The following is a 13,370-nucleotide window of genomic DNA, read 5'->3' on the forward strand; positions in this document are numbered from 1 at the left end:
AGGCAGGCGCTAAACCGCTGCGCCACCCAGGGATCCCTAGAGACAGTGTTTAGATAGTATTGAAACTGGGATGCCTGGGTAGGTCAGCGGTTCAGCGCCTGCCTTTGGTCCAGGGCATGATCCTGGAGTCCCACGTCGGCCTCCCTGCATGGAGCCTGTTTCTCCCTCTGCCTGTGTCTCTGCCTCTCTCTCTCTCTCAAATAAATAAATAAAAAATCTTAAATATTTTTTAAAATGCTTTAATACAGCAAGAATGCATGACAGTTATAAACACACACACACCTAACAATAGAGCCCCAAAATACATGAAGCAAAAATGAGCAGAATTGAAATGTGAAATTGAGAAATCCATAGTTATAGTTGGATATTTGAATACTGCACTTTCAGTATTGGCTACGAAAACCAAAAAGATGATAAGAAGATGGACTTGAACAAACTGTCTACTAGCTAGACCTAACAGACATGTAGAGAACACCCAGCAACGGCAAGATTGACATTCTTCTTTTTTTTTTTTTTAATTTTTTTTTTATTTTTTTTTTATTTACGATAGTCATACAGAGAGAGAGAGAGAGAGGCAGAGACACAGGCAGAGGGAGAAGCAGGCTCCATGCACCAGGAGCCTGACGTGGGATTCGATCCCGGGTCTCCAGGATCGCGCCCTGGGCCAAAGGCAGGCGCCAAACCGCTGCGCCACCCAGGGATCCCTCTTCTTCTTCTTTTTTTTTAGTTTTTATTTATTCATGAGAGACACACACAGAGAGAGAGGCAGAGACACAGGCAGAGGGAGAAGCAGGCTTCATGCAGGGAGCCTGATGTGGGACTCCATCCCAGGTCTCCAGGATCACACCCTGGGCTGAAGGTGGCGCTAAACCGCTGAGCCACCCGGGCTGCCCGAGATTGACATTCTTCTTAAATGTTTATGGAACATTCTCCAGGATAGAGACCATGTGTTAGGCCACAAGCAAGTCTTAATAAATGAAAGAAGACCAAAATCATATAGAATGTCTTTCCCAATCACAGTGGGATGAAACAAAAAATACTAGGAGAAAAACTGGAAAATCCACAGATAAATGGAAGTTAAACAATACGTTCTAAAACAACCAGTGAGCCAAGAAACCAGAAGGGAAATTAGGAAATACCTTGAAGTGAGGACAGAAACAGAAACACAATACACCAAGTCTGATGGGGTGCTGTGAATGTAGTACTATTAGGAGGAGGAAAATGTGTAGCTGTGAAGACGACTCAGTACTCATATCTAGGGGGAAAAATGGTTGAAAGAGTTGAAGAGGGGCTTCACAAAAGAGAATGCATCCAAATGGCCAACAAGTATGCAAAAGAATTTTCAACATTGTTGAACATTGAAACCACAGAGAGACATCACTGCCTCCTCTTCTACATGGTTACGATTAATTGGCCTGACAGTATCTAGAGGTGGGATATGGAGCAGTTAAAACTCCTGTCATGCTACTGGTGGGAACATACATTTGTACACGTACTTTGGAAAATTGGTAGTATTTACGAAGCTGAACATGTACACCCTACAGCTCAGAAATTGTCTTCTAGGAACACACCCAACAAAATGAGTGGTTATGGCCACCAAAGCCACATGTAAAAATGGCCATAATATCTTTATTCTTAATAAGTGAAACTGGAAACAGCCAGACATTCCTTGACAGCAGAATGGAAAAATGCACTAAAGTATAATTCAGTGGAATAGCACATATCTGTGGGAGTGATCTGCTGCACCCACTGGTATGGATGGATTCTAGCAGATAAAATTTAAATGAAAAAAGCCAGTCATAAGAGAGTACACACATGGAAAGGGTGGTTTCATGTGTAAGCCATTAAAAAAGCAAAACTAATTTATGGTGATAGAAGATGGATTTTTTTTCAAAGATTTTATTTATTCATGAGAGACACAGAGAGAGAGGCAGAGACATAGGCAAAGGGAGAAGCAGGTTCCATGCAGGAGCCTGATATGGGACTTGATCCCAGGACTCCAGGATCACGCCCTGAGCCAAACGCAGATGCTCAACCCCTGAGCCACCCAGGTGTCCCAAGATTGATTGATTGATTGATTGATTGATTGTAGGTTCCACACCCACTGTGGAGCCCAATGCAGGGCTTGAATTCAGAACTCTGAGATCAAGACCTGAGCTGAGATCAAGAAGTCAGGTACTTGACTGACCCTAGAAGTTCTGATAGTAGTTTGGGGGATGCTCACAAAGGCAAAGGCCTTTCGAGATTCTGGAAAATGTTCTATAGCTTGATATAGGTAGTAATTACACAGGTGTATGCATATAGAAAAATTCATTAGTTAAGATTTGTGCATTGTATTATATAAAAGTTAATTTTCAAAAACAAGTTTTGTTAAAAAGTAAGACATGAAACAAAATGCATATTGGTTTGCCAGCTTTTTGATATAAAGCCAATATTTTTCCCATGTAAATGGTGGGTCTGAGTGTAAATCATACCATACCCTCAGCATGTTACACACAATTTTTGTGGTCTCTTTAAATTGGAGCAGTTGCCCTGCAATATGCATCAGGATCCTTGGGATTTTTATAGATTTCCCCCTGTTTTTTATAGTCTTGCTTACATCTAATTTGAGAAGTTTTATTTTTCTTTTTTTTGGTGGTTTTTTTTTTTTTTTTTTTGCATCTTTGTTACATCTCAAAAATACTCAACCAGTCTGTTTTATGAATTGGACTTCCTTGTAAGCTTTCTGTGACTAAAAATGAGCTTGAAAAATTCTGATCTAGGTGGCTTCTGAGTGTCTTTCTAGCTCTGCAGTTTTCAGATTCCAGTATTTCGCACACATACAGTCCCAGCAGGGAGAACGCAGTGCACCTGCAGTGGCTCCTATATCACTCATCTCGGCGCAGATGGTGCTCCCGCCCATGTCCTAACCCTTCTCTCCTTCTTGTTCATCCCAGCTGCCCACTGCTGAAACTGCCCCTGCCAGGGACAGGACCGGTGGAGTTCACCACTCCCGTGAAGGACTACTCGCCCCCGCCTGTGGCCCCTGACCACAAACCAGGGGAGCCCAGTGAGCGGCCAGAGTGGGTAGGTGCTCATGTGTGGCTGGGGAGAGCCCCAAGGGTTGGGTGGAGATGGGCCCAGGCAGGGGTTCTGGGAGTGAGAGTGAAGGTGGCCAGCTTCTGATTGGTGAATACACATACATGACCGGTTTTACAAAGGCACCACAGATACCTAGTCACACAGCTAATGAGTAACCCTTTTTGAAGGGAAACACCAAATGACACAGAAGTGCAACTGTCCTACAACAACTGGGTGGGATCTCTGGTTGTCAGAGCTGTGGCCACATGGGTCTGGATGCCTACCTGGGCTGCTCACACAACCATGCCCAGGGCCAAGCAGTGCTCTGTCAAACAACCCATCTCCTTGCCCCAATGGGTCATGAGAACCATGAAGCATCCCTAGAGAATGTTCTGTCATTGGAGTCTTGACACTGTCTAATGTTTGCAGTGTGCACCCAATTTTTTCAGATTGATTAGGTCTGATTTTTCTCCTCAGAGTGCAGTTAGGTAAAATGTGTTGAGGTTTTGGGTTTTTTTAAATTCCTTTTCCAGTTAAGGAAGTGGGGCCCAGAGTGATGAAGGGCCTCTGTTTTTTAGCACACATGGGGTCTTGCTACATCAGAACCCCAGGTCCCTGCTGCTTCTGGACCATACTGTTCTCAGTTAACTATCTCTGAGCTGAGCCCTGATGTCCACCAAGAAATAACCGTTGCTCCAATCCAGAGTCTCAGTTGTCACTCACTGTGATGCTGGACTCGTTATTTGGAAATCTTAAAAGCTCAATTAGCCCATCTCTAAAGCTTTTACCTGCCAGGTAGTGGATAAAGTGTCCTTCCTTCACACACTGTGCTTTGGTCCTGTGGATTTGTGCTAGGGCTGAGTCCGTTGTTGAGAAGGAAAACCAAAGCTCAGAGAACAGAGCTCTTCCTCTCTTGCCTTCTCTCTGACAGCCTTTTTGTTTTCTTTGTGGGTAATGTAGCGGTCAGGTCCTTGTTATAAACTTAGCCCAACTGGTGCTCAACAGAGAGAGACCTAGCTGGGAAGCTGGGTGAGTATTAAGCTGTACATTAATCCGGCTTACTAGGACCCTGTCCATGAAGGTCAGAGGGAACACAATCTGTTGCTGGCAGAAACCAGCTCTGTGACTTCATGTCCCAGCTTGACCATTGGCTCAGCATGGGACCTTCTTGGTTCACACTTTTTATCTTCATTAACTTCCTGATGCAGTTATACCACATAGTGAAACTGATGGCTCCTGGTCACAGCAGGGTAGTCTGTGTTTGTGGATGTTTCATGACTCCCAAGAGTTCATTGGGCCTGATGGTACAGGAGAGATGTCTAATGATACAGCTATGGGGTGGGGCAAGTGGGGGGAGACTTGTTTGTAAGCTCTTTAAACTTCCATAGTGCCCTTCTTTGGTCTGGGATGATGATAGTGAGCAGGGGTACAAATAACTTCAGGGCTCCGCGGTCAGAGGATTGTGTTTTCTCTCTTCCTCATTGGAGCCCCCATCCCTTCAAGGCCTCAGTGCGGCCACCTGTTATCCAGTCGGTGTTCCATTATCTTACCTCCACTGACAGTCCATGATAAAAATTCAGGCCAGCAAGACAGGAGTGGTAAGAACTGCTTTAGTTATAAGGAACAGAAAACTCCACCCAAACCAGAGTAAGCCAGAAGGGAACTTTGGAAGTCCCAGAACTCAGGCATAGTATGGCTGGGGTCTCAGAAGGAGCCCACCTCTCCGCTCTGTCAGCTCCCCTCTTGTTCCTACCTAACAGTAGCTTCAGCAGCTTCAGTGCTTTATTCTTGCAGTATCCAATCTGGTGCAGGATGAGAGGGTGCCACGTTGATGCTATGTGAGGTGACTTGCCTGTCTCCATCCCAAATCCTGTGGCAAAGGTGGGTACTTTGTTGACTGGCTTCATCAGTTAGTTGTCTCCATCATGAGGCTGAGAATGAGAAAGGACCATTTCCAAAGGAAAATCAGGAGGCTCAGGCACCGGGTAGCACAACACAAGTACCTGCTGCCCACCCTGGAACCAGAACATCCTTCATTCCCTCATTCCTTCCTGTATTCCTCGAATGTTTATTGTATGTGTGTCGTGTGCCTAGCAGGATGATCTAGGGGACACCTAGAACCCCCACAGCTTCCAGGGAGATCTCTGTCTAGTTAGAAAGAGAAGACAAAGATGTCTGTCTGTTTGTTTTTAAATATTTTATTTATTTATTCATGAAAGACACAGAGAGGCAGAGACATAGAGGGAGAAGCAGGCTCCCCTCAGGGAGCCTGATGTGGGACTTGATCCCTGGGCAGGGATCATGCCCTGAGCTGGAGGCACACTCTGCCCAACCGCTGAGCCACCCAGGTGCCCCCTATTTTTATTTTTTTAAGATTTTATTTATTCAAGAGAGACATGCAGAGAGAGGCAGAGACATAGGCAGAGAGAGAAGTAGGCTTCCTGTGGGGAGCTGATCCGGGACTCAATCCCAGGACCCCAGAATCACGACCTGAGCCAAAGGCAGTCGCTCAACCACTGAGCCATCCAGGGACCCCAAAGATGTCAGTTTAAAATAAATATGATAGGGCAGCCCGGGTGGCTCAGTGGTTTAGCGCTGCCTTCAGCCCAGGGTGTGATCCTGGAGACCCGGGATTGAGTCCCATGTCCAGGCTCCCTGCATGGAACCTGCTTCTCCCTCTGCCTCTCTCTCTCTGTCTCTGATGAATAAATAAATAAAAATAAATAAAACCTTTAAAAAAAAAAAGGTTCTAATGGGTACATAGAGAAATCTCATTGTGGTCTTCATTTGCCTTCCCTGGTTTATTACGTCAAGTGCTTATTGTATTTGCATGTCTTCCTTTAGGTTTTTGCCCATTTTGAATGAAGTTGTGTGGATTTCTTTTTATGGAATTCATATGCTGGAGATGGCTATCTCTTCCTCCCCTTTTGCTATAGGGTCCCCACAGTGGAATGCCAGCTATACTGTGCAGTTTCACCTTTGTGGGTCCTGCAGAGAGGTCTCTGATCCTCTCTGCTGGGTCCTGGTGCTCTGAGTCAGGCCCACCTTCTGTTGGAGTCACTAACGAATGAATGGCCTTGTTGGGTTGGGAGGGGAACTTTCTGGAAAGAGGGATGTTTTTCCCAGAGGAAGAGCAAAGCAAAGATGGTAGAGGCTTTCCACTTTGCACAAGCTTTAACCTCAGGCAAGTTAATTCACACTTTCGTGCCCTCATTTCTGCATTCATAAAATGGAAATGATAATCACATCTATATCATAAGTTGTCAGAGGATTACATGAAGGCATGCAGTCCCTGGGCACTGTTGTCATTGTCATTGATCAGATCTGGCCAAAGTTCTGGAGGAGGACCAAAGTTTATATGCTTGGATTACCTCTGGGGCACACCAGGCCTGCAGTCCTTTAGCCTGAGCTCACATGCCACTCTTTCCAGGAAGCCTTCCCCAGCTCTTTCTCCCTGCTTCTCTCTGCTCTGTATTTCCACCTAGTAGGAATCGTGTTCGAATGGAATCGTGTTCCATTCAAGTGTGTATAGCCCACTATTTTCACATAGTAGATACTGAAGAAAGGCTTCTTGTTGAACAGAGAAACAGTGCCACTTATTTAGCAGGCCAGGAATGTAAAGTGAGGTATTTTTCTTGGAGCATGACAGGTGATAAGGTAGATGGGACCTAGTTGAAGCTGAGGCGGTGGGCTTTCAACTTTGGGCAGTGGGAAGCCAGTCCCCCAGAGGTGAGGACATGAGGAAAGTGGCAGTAAGGAGATCAGTCATGTTGAACTTGGAGGTGGAGGTGCCCATGCTTAGGAGAAGGGTCAGGGTGTGGAAGGATCAGAGGGATTGATCTTCAGAGGATGGCAAAGCTAATTTCAGTATGTTTAAGCCATGATGATGTAGCTCCACGTAACTGACATGTTTTTGGCCAGACACTTTGCTGGATGGTTATGTGTGTTGTTTTGTTTGGTCCTCACAGTGACATGTGAGCTCTAGGATTCCATCCCTGCTCCCTAGGAAGGGACTAGGGCTTGGAGAGTATAGGCACCATTGTCCAAGGCACACAGCTGAGGCCAGCACTAAAAGTTGGACCCAGGTGGGTCCCCTGAGCCTGCCCTTTCCCCACGCTACACCCCGTACATGCCCAGGGCTGGATGACAAGAAACCAGGAGCCCTGGTTTTTGGAATTGCTGAGTAACAAGTGTCCTCTGTCATGTTCTAAAGGGAGCCCTTGGGTGTGTCAGTGTAAAGGTAAATCCCTGGAGCTCTAGGTTGCTCTATCCAAATGTAGAGGAACAACCGTGTTTAAAAAAAAAAACAAAACAAGCCTGAGATCTGCACAGGTCTGGCTTCCTTCTCTAGACCAGGTCATCAGGCCTACCTGGCAGGCCTCAGAGCTGGCTGGGCTCCCAGGGCCAGCATTGCAGTGTTTGTGCTGGTGGCTGAGCCTGGCCTGGACACAGGATTTCCAAGAAGCCCTGGTCAGGGCCTCTTGCTGTGAATGCTGATGGCTGGAGACCCCAGGGGTCCCCAGAACCTCAGCTCCCCTCCTGCACTGCTTCTTCTGGGCCTTCCCATCCGTTTCCTATTCTCTGTGGGAACTCGCGTGGTTCCCAACTACCCAGACACGTTGGCTGTTGAGAAAAAACAGGTTGGAGAATTGAGCGGCCTTGGCTTTAATCCTGGCTCAGCTGCCTGTCAGTTCTGTCCTTGGACACATCGCTTATCTCTCTGGGCCTTGGTTTTCTTATCTGGGTCTTCTGGCTCAGGGTCTCCTGAGGCTGCACTCAAGGTGAGCAGCCAAGGCTGCATTCATCTCCAAGCCCAACTGGGGAGAATCAGCTTCCAGGCTCACTCAGTGGCCAGCTGGCAACAGTCTCCTTGCAGGCTGTTGAGCAGAGGGGCTCCATTCCTCATCATGTCCGAGCTGAGGGTCACCTCAGTTCCTTGCTTTGTGGACCTTTGAGAAGTTCACAAAATGGCTGACTTCATCAGAGTCGTGGTTCCAGAAGATGGGGACAGAGGAAGAATTGTATCTTTATTTCTTCCAATTGTGTGTGAGTTTGTGTATGTGTGTATCAAAATACAACATAAAATTTACCATCAAAGCCCTTTAGAGTGTATAGTTCACTGGTATTAAATACATTCATGTTGTACAATCATCCATCTCTATAACTTTTCATCTTGTAAAACAGAGACTCTATATACCTATTAATAACTGCCCTCCTCCTGCAGCCCCTGGCAACCACCGTTCTTTCTGTCTCTACTACTTTAGGTACCTTGTATAAGTAGAATTGTACAGTACTTGTTTTTTTGTGACTGGCTTATTTTAACTCAGCATAATGTCCTCAAGGGCTATAGTCTTTTGTAACCTAATCTCAGAAATGACATCTCACTATTTTTGCTCGAATGTGTTTGTTAGAAGCAAATCACTAGGCGCAGCCCACTCGGTATTGCACGTGGGCATGAGCACAGGGAGGTGGGGGTGACCGGGGCCCTGTTAGAAGACTGCCTGCCACAGCCTCCATCTCGTGGGGAGTCTGCACCCTGTGCCCACTGGCATCTGGATCCACTGGCCCTTACGCCTCCTCTGTCACTCACTTCAGATACCATGTGTTGTGTCTGTTTCCATGTCTGTTTCTCACTTGAATATCTAGTAGTGATGACCATAGCACCCAGATGGGGAGTGGGGGGCCCTTGCCAATCTTCACTGCCATTTCAGTGCCTGCCTACCTGCTTTCCAGCCACCAGTACCTGCATCTCGTAAGTCAAAGGACCTCTGGTGCAGCCAGCCGGAGGTGCTGGGGAGTTCAAGCCCCTATGAGCAGCCCTCAAGCAATAGCCTCAGGGCTTGATGTGTAGTACCTGAGCTCCCTAATCCCTTAGGTGAGATGACTCAGCTAAACCCCATTACCCACAGAGGTCACTTGGCCAGTAATACCCTTTGTTGGCCACTTTCCCTCCCTTGTTCCTACCCCTACTCCCCTCCCTGTGCTTTCTCTACCTTGCAAGTAAAGCACCCATCTTAGGGTCCACTCCTGGGGAACCCAGACTAGGTAGTGGATGACAAGAGTCAGGTCCATGCCTGTTGAATAAACCACTGTAAGGGAATTTCGATGCCCAGAAGAGGGGGGTTGAGGGCACATATGTTGGGCGACGAGTTTGCTACAATCATGTTAAAACATGAGCAGACCAAGCCCTTTGAAGGGTTGGAAAGATGTGGAATAACTGCTTAGAAAGTTCATTTGGAAATCAGGGAGGGTGAGTCAAGAGCCTGCCAGCAGAGGGAGGCCTGGCCAATGCCAGGGAACAGGGCTCTGCAGTAGGATTCACGATTCCCTGGTTCTTGCCTGGTGGGGCCTGCCAGCCGAGGCATGCAAACAAATGAGTAGTGGATTTGCCCAGCATTGGTGGAAGGACAATGGAGAGATGTCTGGGATAGAGGGGTTACATGTTCCTGTGAAAATCTGATGAAAGCCATGGATCCTCTCCCCCGAAAATGACGATAGCAGTGACAATATGTATACTTTTATGCAGAAACATTAAAAACAAAAACAAAACCATATGTATGTATGTTCGCTTATAGGCAGAACTCTTAGAGCCATCCCCAGAGCCCAGGGAAAAAGTTCCGGTTGTCATGTTCATTAGTACTTTGTTGAAATGGTGCTCCTGGCTGGGGAGAAGGTGCCTGGCTGGGAAGGGGGCTGGAGGGCTGAGGAGCGAGGAGGAGTTTGACGCCTGGAAACTAAGGGTTCAGTTGCAGAGGCTCCGGTGGGCCTGAGGTCGGAGGTGGAGGGCCCAATAAGGGCGCTGGGCAGAGGAGGTGGTACGTGCGACACCACCTTGTGGCCAACAGACAGACCCACCCAGGATGGAGGCTCCACAGTGTCATGCTGTCCCTGGGTGACACACTGTGTCCTTCACAGGGTTTGAGGATGATTCCATGGGGATGGCTCTCCTTGTAGAGCTGTTCATCTCCAGACAGCTCCTCCCCTAATCAGGCCTGTGTGATGAGTTGAGCCCTTGAGCTGCTGTTTAGGTCAGAGCCTGCGGCAGCCAGCTCCATCCAGATTCCTCTGGACAGCTTCTAGCACGCCGAGTCCAGTGCAAATGACAAAGCAGGTGAGGCCTTGTTTTCCCAGAGCCTTTGTAAGACATGGCTTCATAAATGTAAACTTCACAAAGGTGCAGGTGGCTGCCTTGGGTTGTTCCTTTATGCCCAGGAGGCCGTAACTTGGTATTTGTGTTCAGCTTCCTGACCCTTGCTTGTGCAATAATCTCTAGTCAGGCATCATTGAGTGGCTAAGCGGCCTTCCTTCACCTCCTCCTCTCCCCTTGAGAGTCTCTGATTGTGGCACGGACGTGAGGACAGCCCTTTCAGCTGGTACCACCGTGTGTGGCTGTGGGCAGTCTTTCCTGGCCTCCAGCTAGATGACGCTGTAACTCCAGAGTAGGCTTCCAGAGCACTGCTTTATTCTGGGGTCACCCTTCCTCTCAGACACCTGGAGGCTTTTCACTTCAGCTCGTTAGAATCTAGACAACTCAGTCAGGCGTCCTCCTTGCCACCCCTCATCGTTCTAGCTGTGATTTCTGTTATTTATTGGCAAGACTCCTTTGTGTTGTCTAGACTGGCTGTGCTCTCAGAGACCCTCCCTGTCCTTCTCCTGCCATTCCTTGTGGCTCCACTCAGTTTCTCCCTTGGCCATAATCCTGCCACGGCTAATCCAGTACCTCATTTTGGGGGTGCCCCCCGACCTCTCCATTCCTGGGAGTTACTCCTTGCCTGTTACATGTCTGAATGCTTTGGTCAGGTGCCTGTTGTTAGCTCTTCAGGAGCAGATGGCATGTTCTAGAGAGAAAGTCGTGATGTTCAGTGAGGAGACATGGGCTTGGGTCCTTGCACCACCCTGCATGAGTCATGAAATCTTGCATCGTCACCTTGCTTCCCATAGGACTGTCATGGGGGAGTTGATGAAGAGATGTGCCACAACTGTTTATTGCTAATACTTCCATTAATACTTAATCTCTGCATGTGTTGTTTGTATGCATATGTGTGTAATAGTGTCCATGGTGGTGTGAGGTGTGCGTGAGTGTGTGTGCATCTTCAATGGTGCAGGATGAATGTTGGTTACCCCCTCTTCACAGTCAGGAAACTGAAATCCAAAGTGTTTCAAAGGCCATACAGTTGGAGAGCTGGGATTTAAAATTGGGTCTTTTAATCTTTAAAAACCACTGACCTACAAGTGGAAGCTCCTGTTGGGAGCTTATGGTCCACCGCGAGGTCAGCAGGTATGTTCCGTAGAGACCTAGATGGTAAATGCTTTAGGCTTTGCAGCTCACACAGTTTCTGTTGCAAACACTCACCTCTGCTATTGTTGGTTTTGAGAGCTGCCACGGACAGTACAGAATGGGGTGACCGTATTTAGAAAAGCAGGTATCCAGCTTGATTTAGCCCGTGGCCGTAGTCTGCCAACCCCTGGTCTAATGGGAAGTGTGTAGGAAAGTGGTTGATATCTGATAAAAAGCCCCTTGTGGATATCTTCATTTCTGAAAGCCTGTCCTTTGGGCCCCACGTGCTTTGCCCATAGAGTTGCTCAGTAAACCCTTACTAAATGTGGGCCCGCTTTTCTCCCTCCTGTGTGAGCTAACCTTTCCACCCCTCCCCTATTTCTTCTGCAGTATGTGGGTGCCCCTGTGGCTTATATCCAGCAGATATTTGTGAAGTCCTCGGTGTCTCCCTGGCACAAGAACCTCTTGGCAGTGGATGTGTTTCGCTCACCTCTGTCCCGGGCATTCCAGCTGGTGGAAGAGATCCGGAACCACGTGCTGAGAGACAGGTACCCCTCCCAGGGACCCCAGCCGCCCTGAATCCATCCCAGACTGAAGGGAGGGACAGTCCTTGGCATAACTCTCCTGAGCCAGCCAGCTCTGCAGAACTTGAACAAGTGAGAAGAGTGACGGGTGAGCCAGCTTCCTGGCTCAGCATCCTGTGGGGCCCGCATGGCTGCACTCCCCCTGGACCTCTGTGGATGGCACAGGCAGTTTTGTCCTCAGGTCTCAGAGTAGGTGTCCTTAGGGCTGAGCTGATGGGGAGCTGCTTGCCTCACGCCTCAGATGGCTTACTTCCCAGTGGTTCTTAGATGTGGATATGATGGTGGCCGAGCTGAGGAGGAAGGAGCACACTCCACCTGGGGATCACTTTGGACGTCCCAGCCAAGATGGTGCCCCCCGGCTCCCAGTGGGTCTCTGGAGTGTGCTGGCTTCACAGGCCGCTTCACCCGCTGGGTTTTTAGTTAGCTGAGGGTTTTGACAGTGCATTTTGGTGAATGAAATGAAGCCCCTAATTTTCACCCTAGCCTCTCTGGCCACTGAATTGGCCGAGATATCTTAGTGGGTGAGAGGTTGCGTATGGTCCCAGAATTCACTTCTCACAGCCTTGGGACCCCACATGTACTTTGAAGGTGCATCAGCCACATGCTGTCAACCACCTGGAAGAACTTTTCCCTGCTGTCCTCATCCTTAGGCTCTTTGAGATAGCAGGCATCTGGGAGCCTGATGACAGAGGGTCCCCCGTAAATGTAGTGGGCCTGCCTTGTGCTCACAGACATAGCAGGTGCCTTGTGCTATCTCCTGCACAGTTCCGGGACCAGGGGTCTGGAGGAGGTGTGCCTGCAGGTGACCGACCTGCTGCCAGGCCTCAGGAAGCTCCGGAACCTACTTCCTGAGCATGGATGCCTGCTATTATCCCCTGGGAACTTCTGGCAGAATGACCGGGAACGCTTTCATGCTGATCCTGACATCATCGGGACTATCCACCAGCATGAGCCCAAAACCCTACAGACCTCAGCCACGCTCAAAGGTACCCCCAGGGCAGGTTCCCCAGGGACCTGCAAAGGGTGTCTGTTGGTCACCATGCCCTCTTTGATGGGCGCTCTGGCAGATCAAGGGTTACCCCTTGTTTTTTTGGCTCGGGGTGGGAAGGGGTCCTTGGCTCTACAGCGGCTGTCTTCCTCTGTCAGTGCCTGCTGGTTTCTGTCTGCAGACTTGCTGTTTGGTGTTCCTGGGAAGTACAGCGGGGTGAGCCTCTACACCAGAAAGAGGATGGTCTCATATACCATTACCCTGGTCTTCCAGCACTACCATGCCAAGTAAGGCCATCGGCACTCAGGGCTCCTGGCTGGGCTGTGGAATGGCACGAGGCTCGGAGTAGTCCCCATTCTGTTTTAGGGTATCCAGAATGTCCCCCAGGAATTGGAGTTTTTAGGCCTCCTGTTAAAATGTTTATCTCCCTTAGATTCACATTTCAGTGGGGGTGACCTGA

General features: G+C 48.5%; 1 protein-coding gene across 1 annotated transcript in view; it reads left to right on the plus strand.

Annotated features, from left to right (window-relative positions):
- The window catches only part of SCAP (SREBF chaperone), a 67,127-nt gene that overhangs the window by 42,084 nt on the left and 11,673 nt on the right, over nucleotides 1–13,370 (plus strand). Inside the window, exons 3-6 of the mRNA XM_055344217.1 lie at nucleotides 2,937–3,066; nucleotides 11,729–11,886; nucleotides 12,688–12,908; nucleotides 13,092–13,197. Coding sequence (XP_055200192.1) covers nucleotides 2,937–3,066; nucleotides 11,729–11,886; nucleotides 12,688–12,908; nucleotides 13,092–13,197 — 615 coding nt within the window. The remainder of the gene's footprint in view (nucleotides 1–2,936; nucleotides 3,067–11,728; nucleotides 11,887–12,687; nucleotides 12,909–13,091; nucleotides 13,198–13,370) is intronic.

Source organism: Nyctereutes procyonoides, unplaced genomic scaffold, assembly GCF_905146905.1.
Source record: "Nyctereutes procyonoides isolate TBG_1078 unplaced genomic scaffold, NYPRO_anot_genome, whole genome shotgun sequence".
Lineage (NCBI taxonomy): Eukaryota > Metazoa > Chordata > Mammalia > Carnivora > Canidae > Nyctereutes > Nyctereutes procyonoides.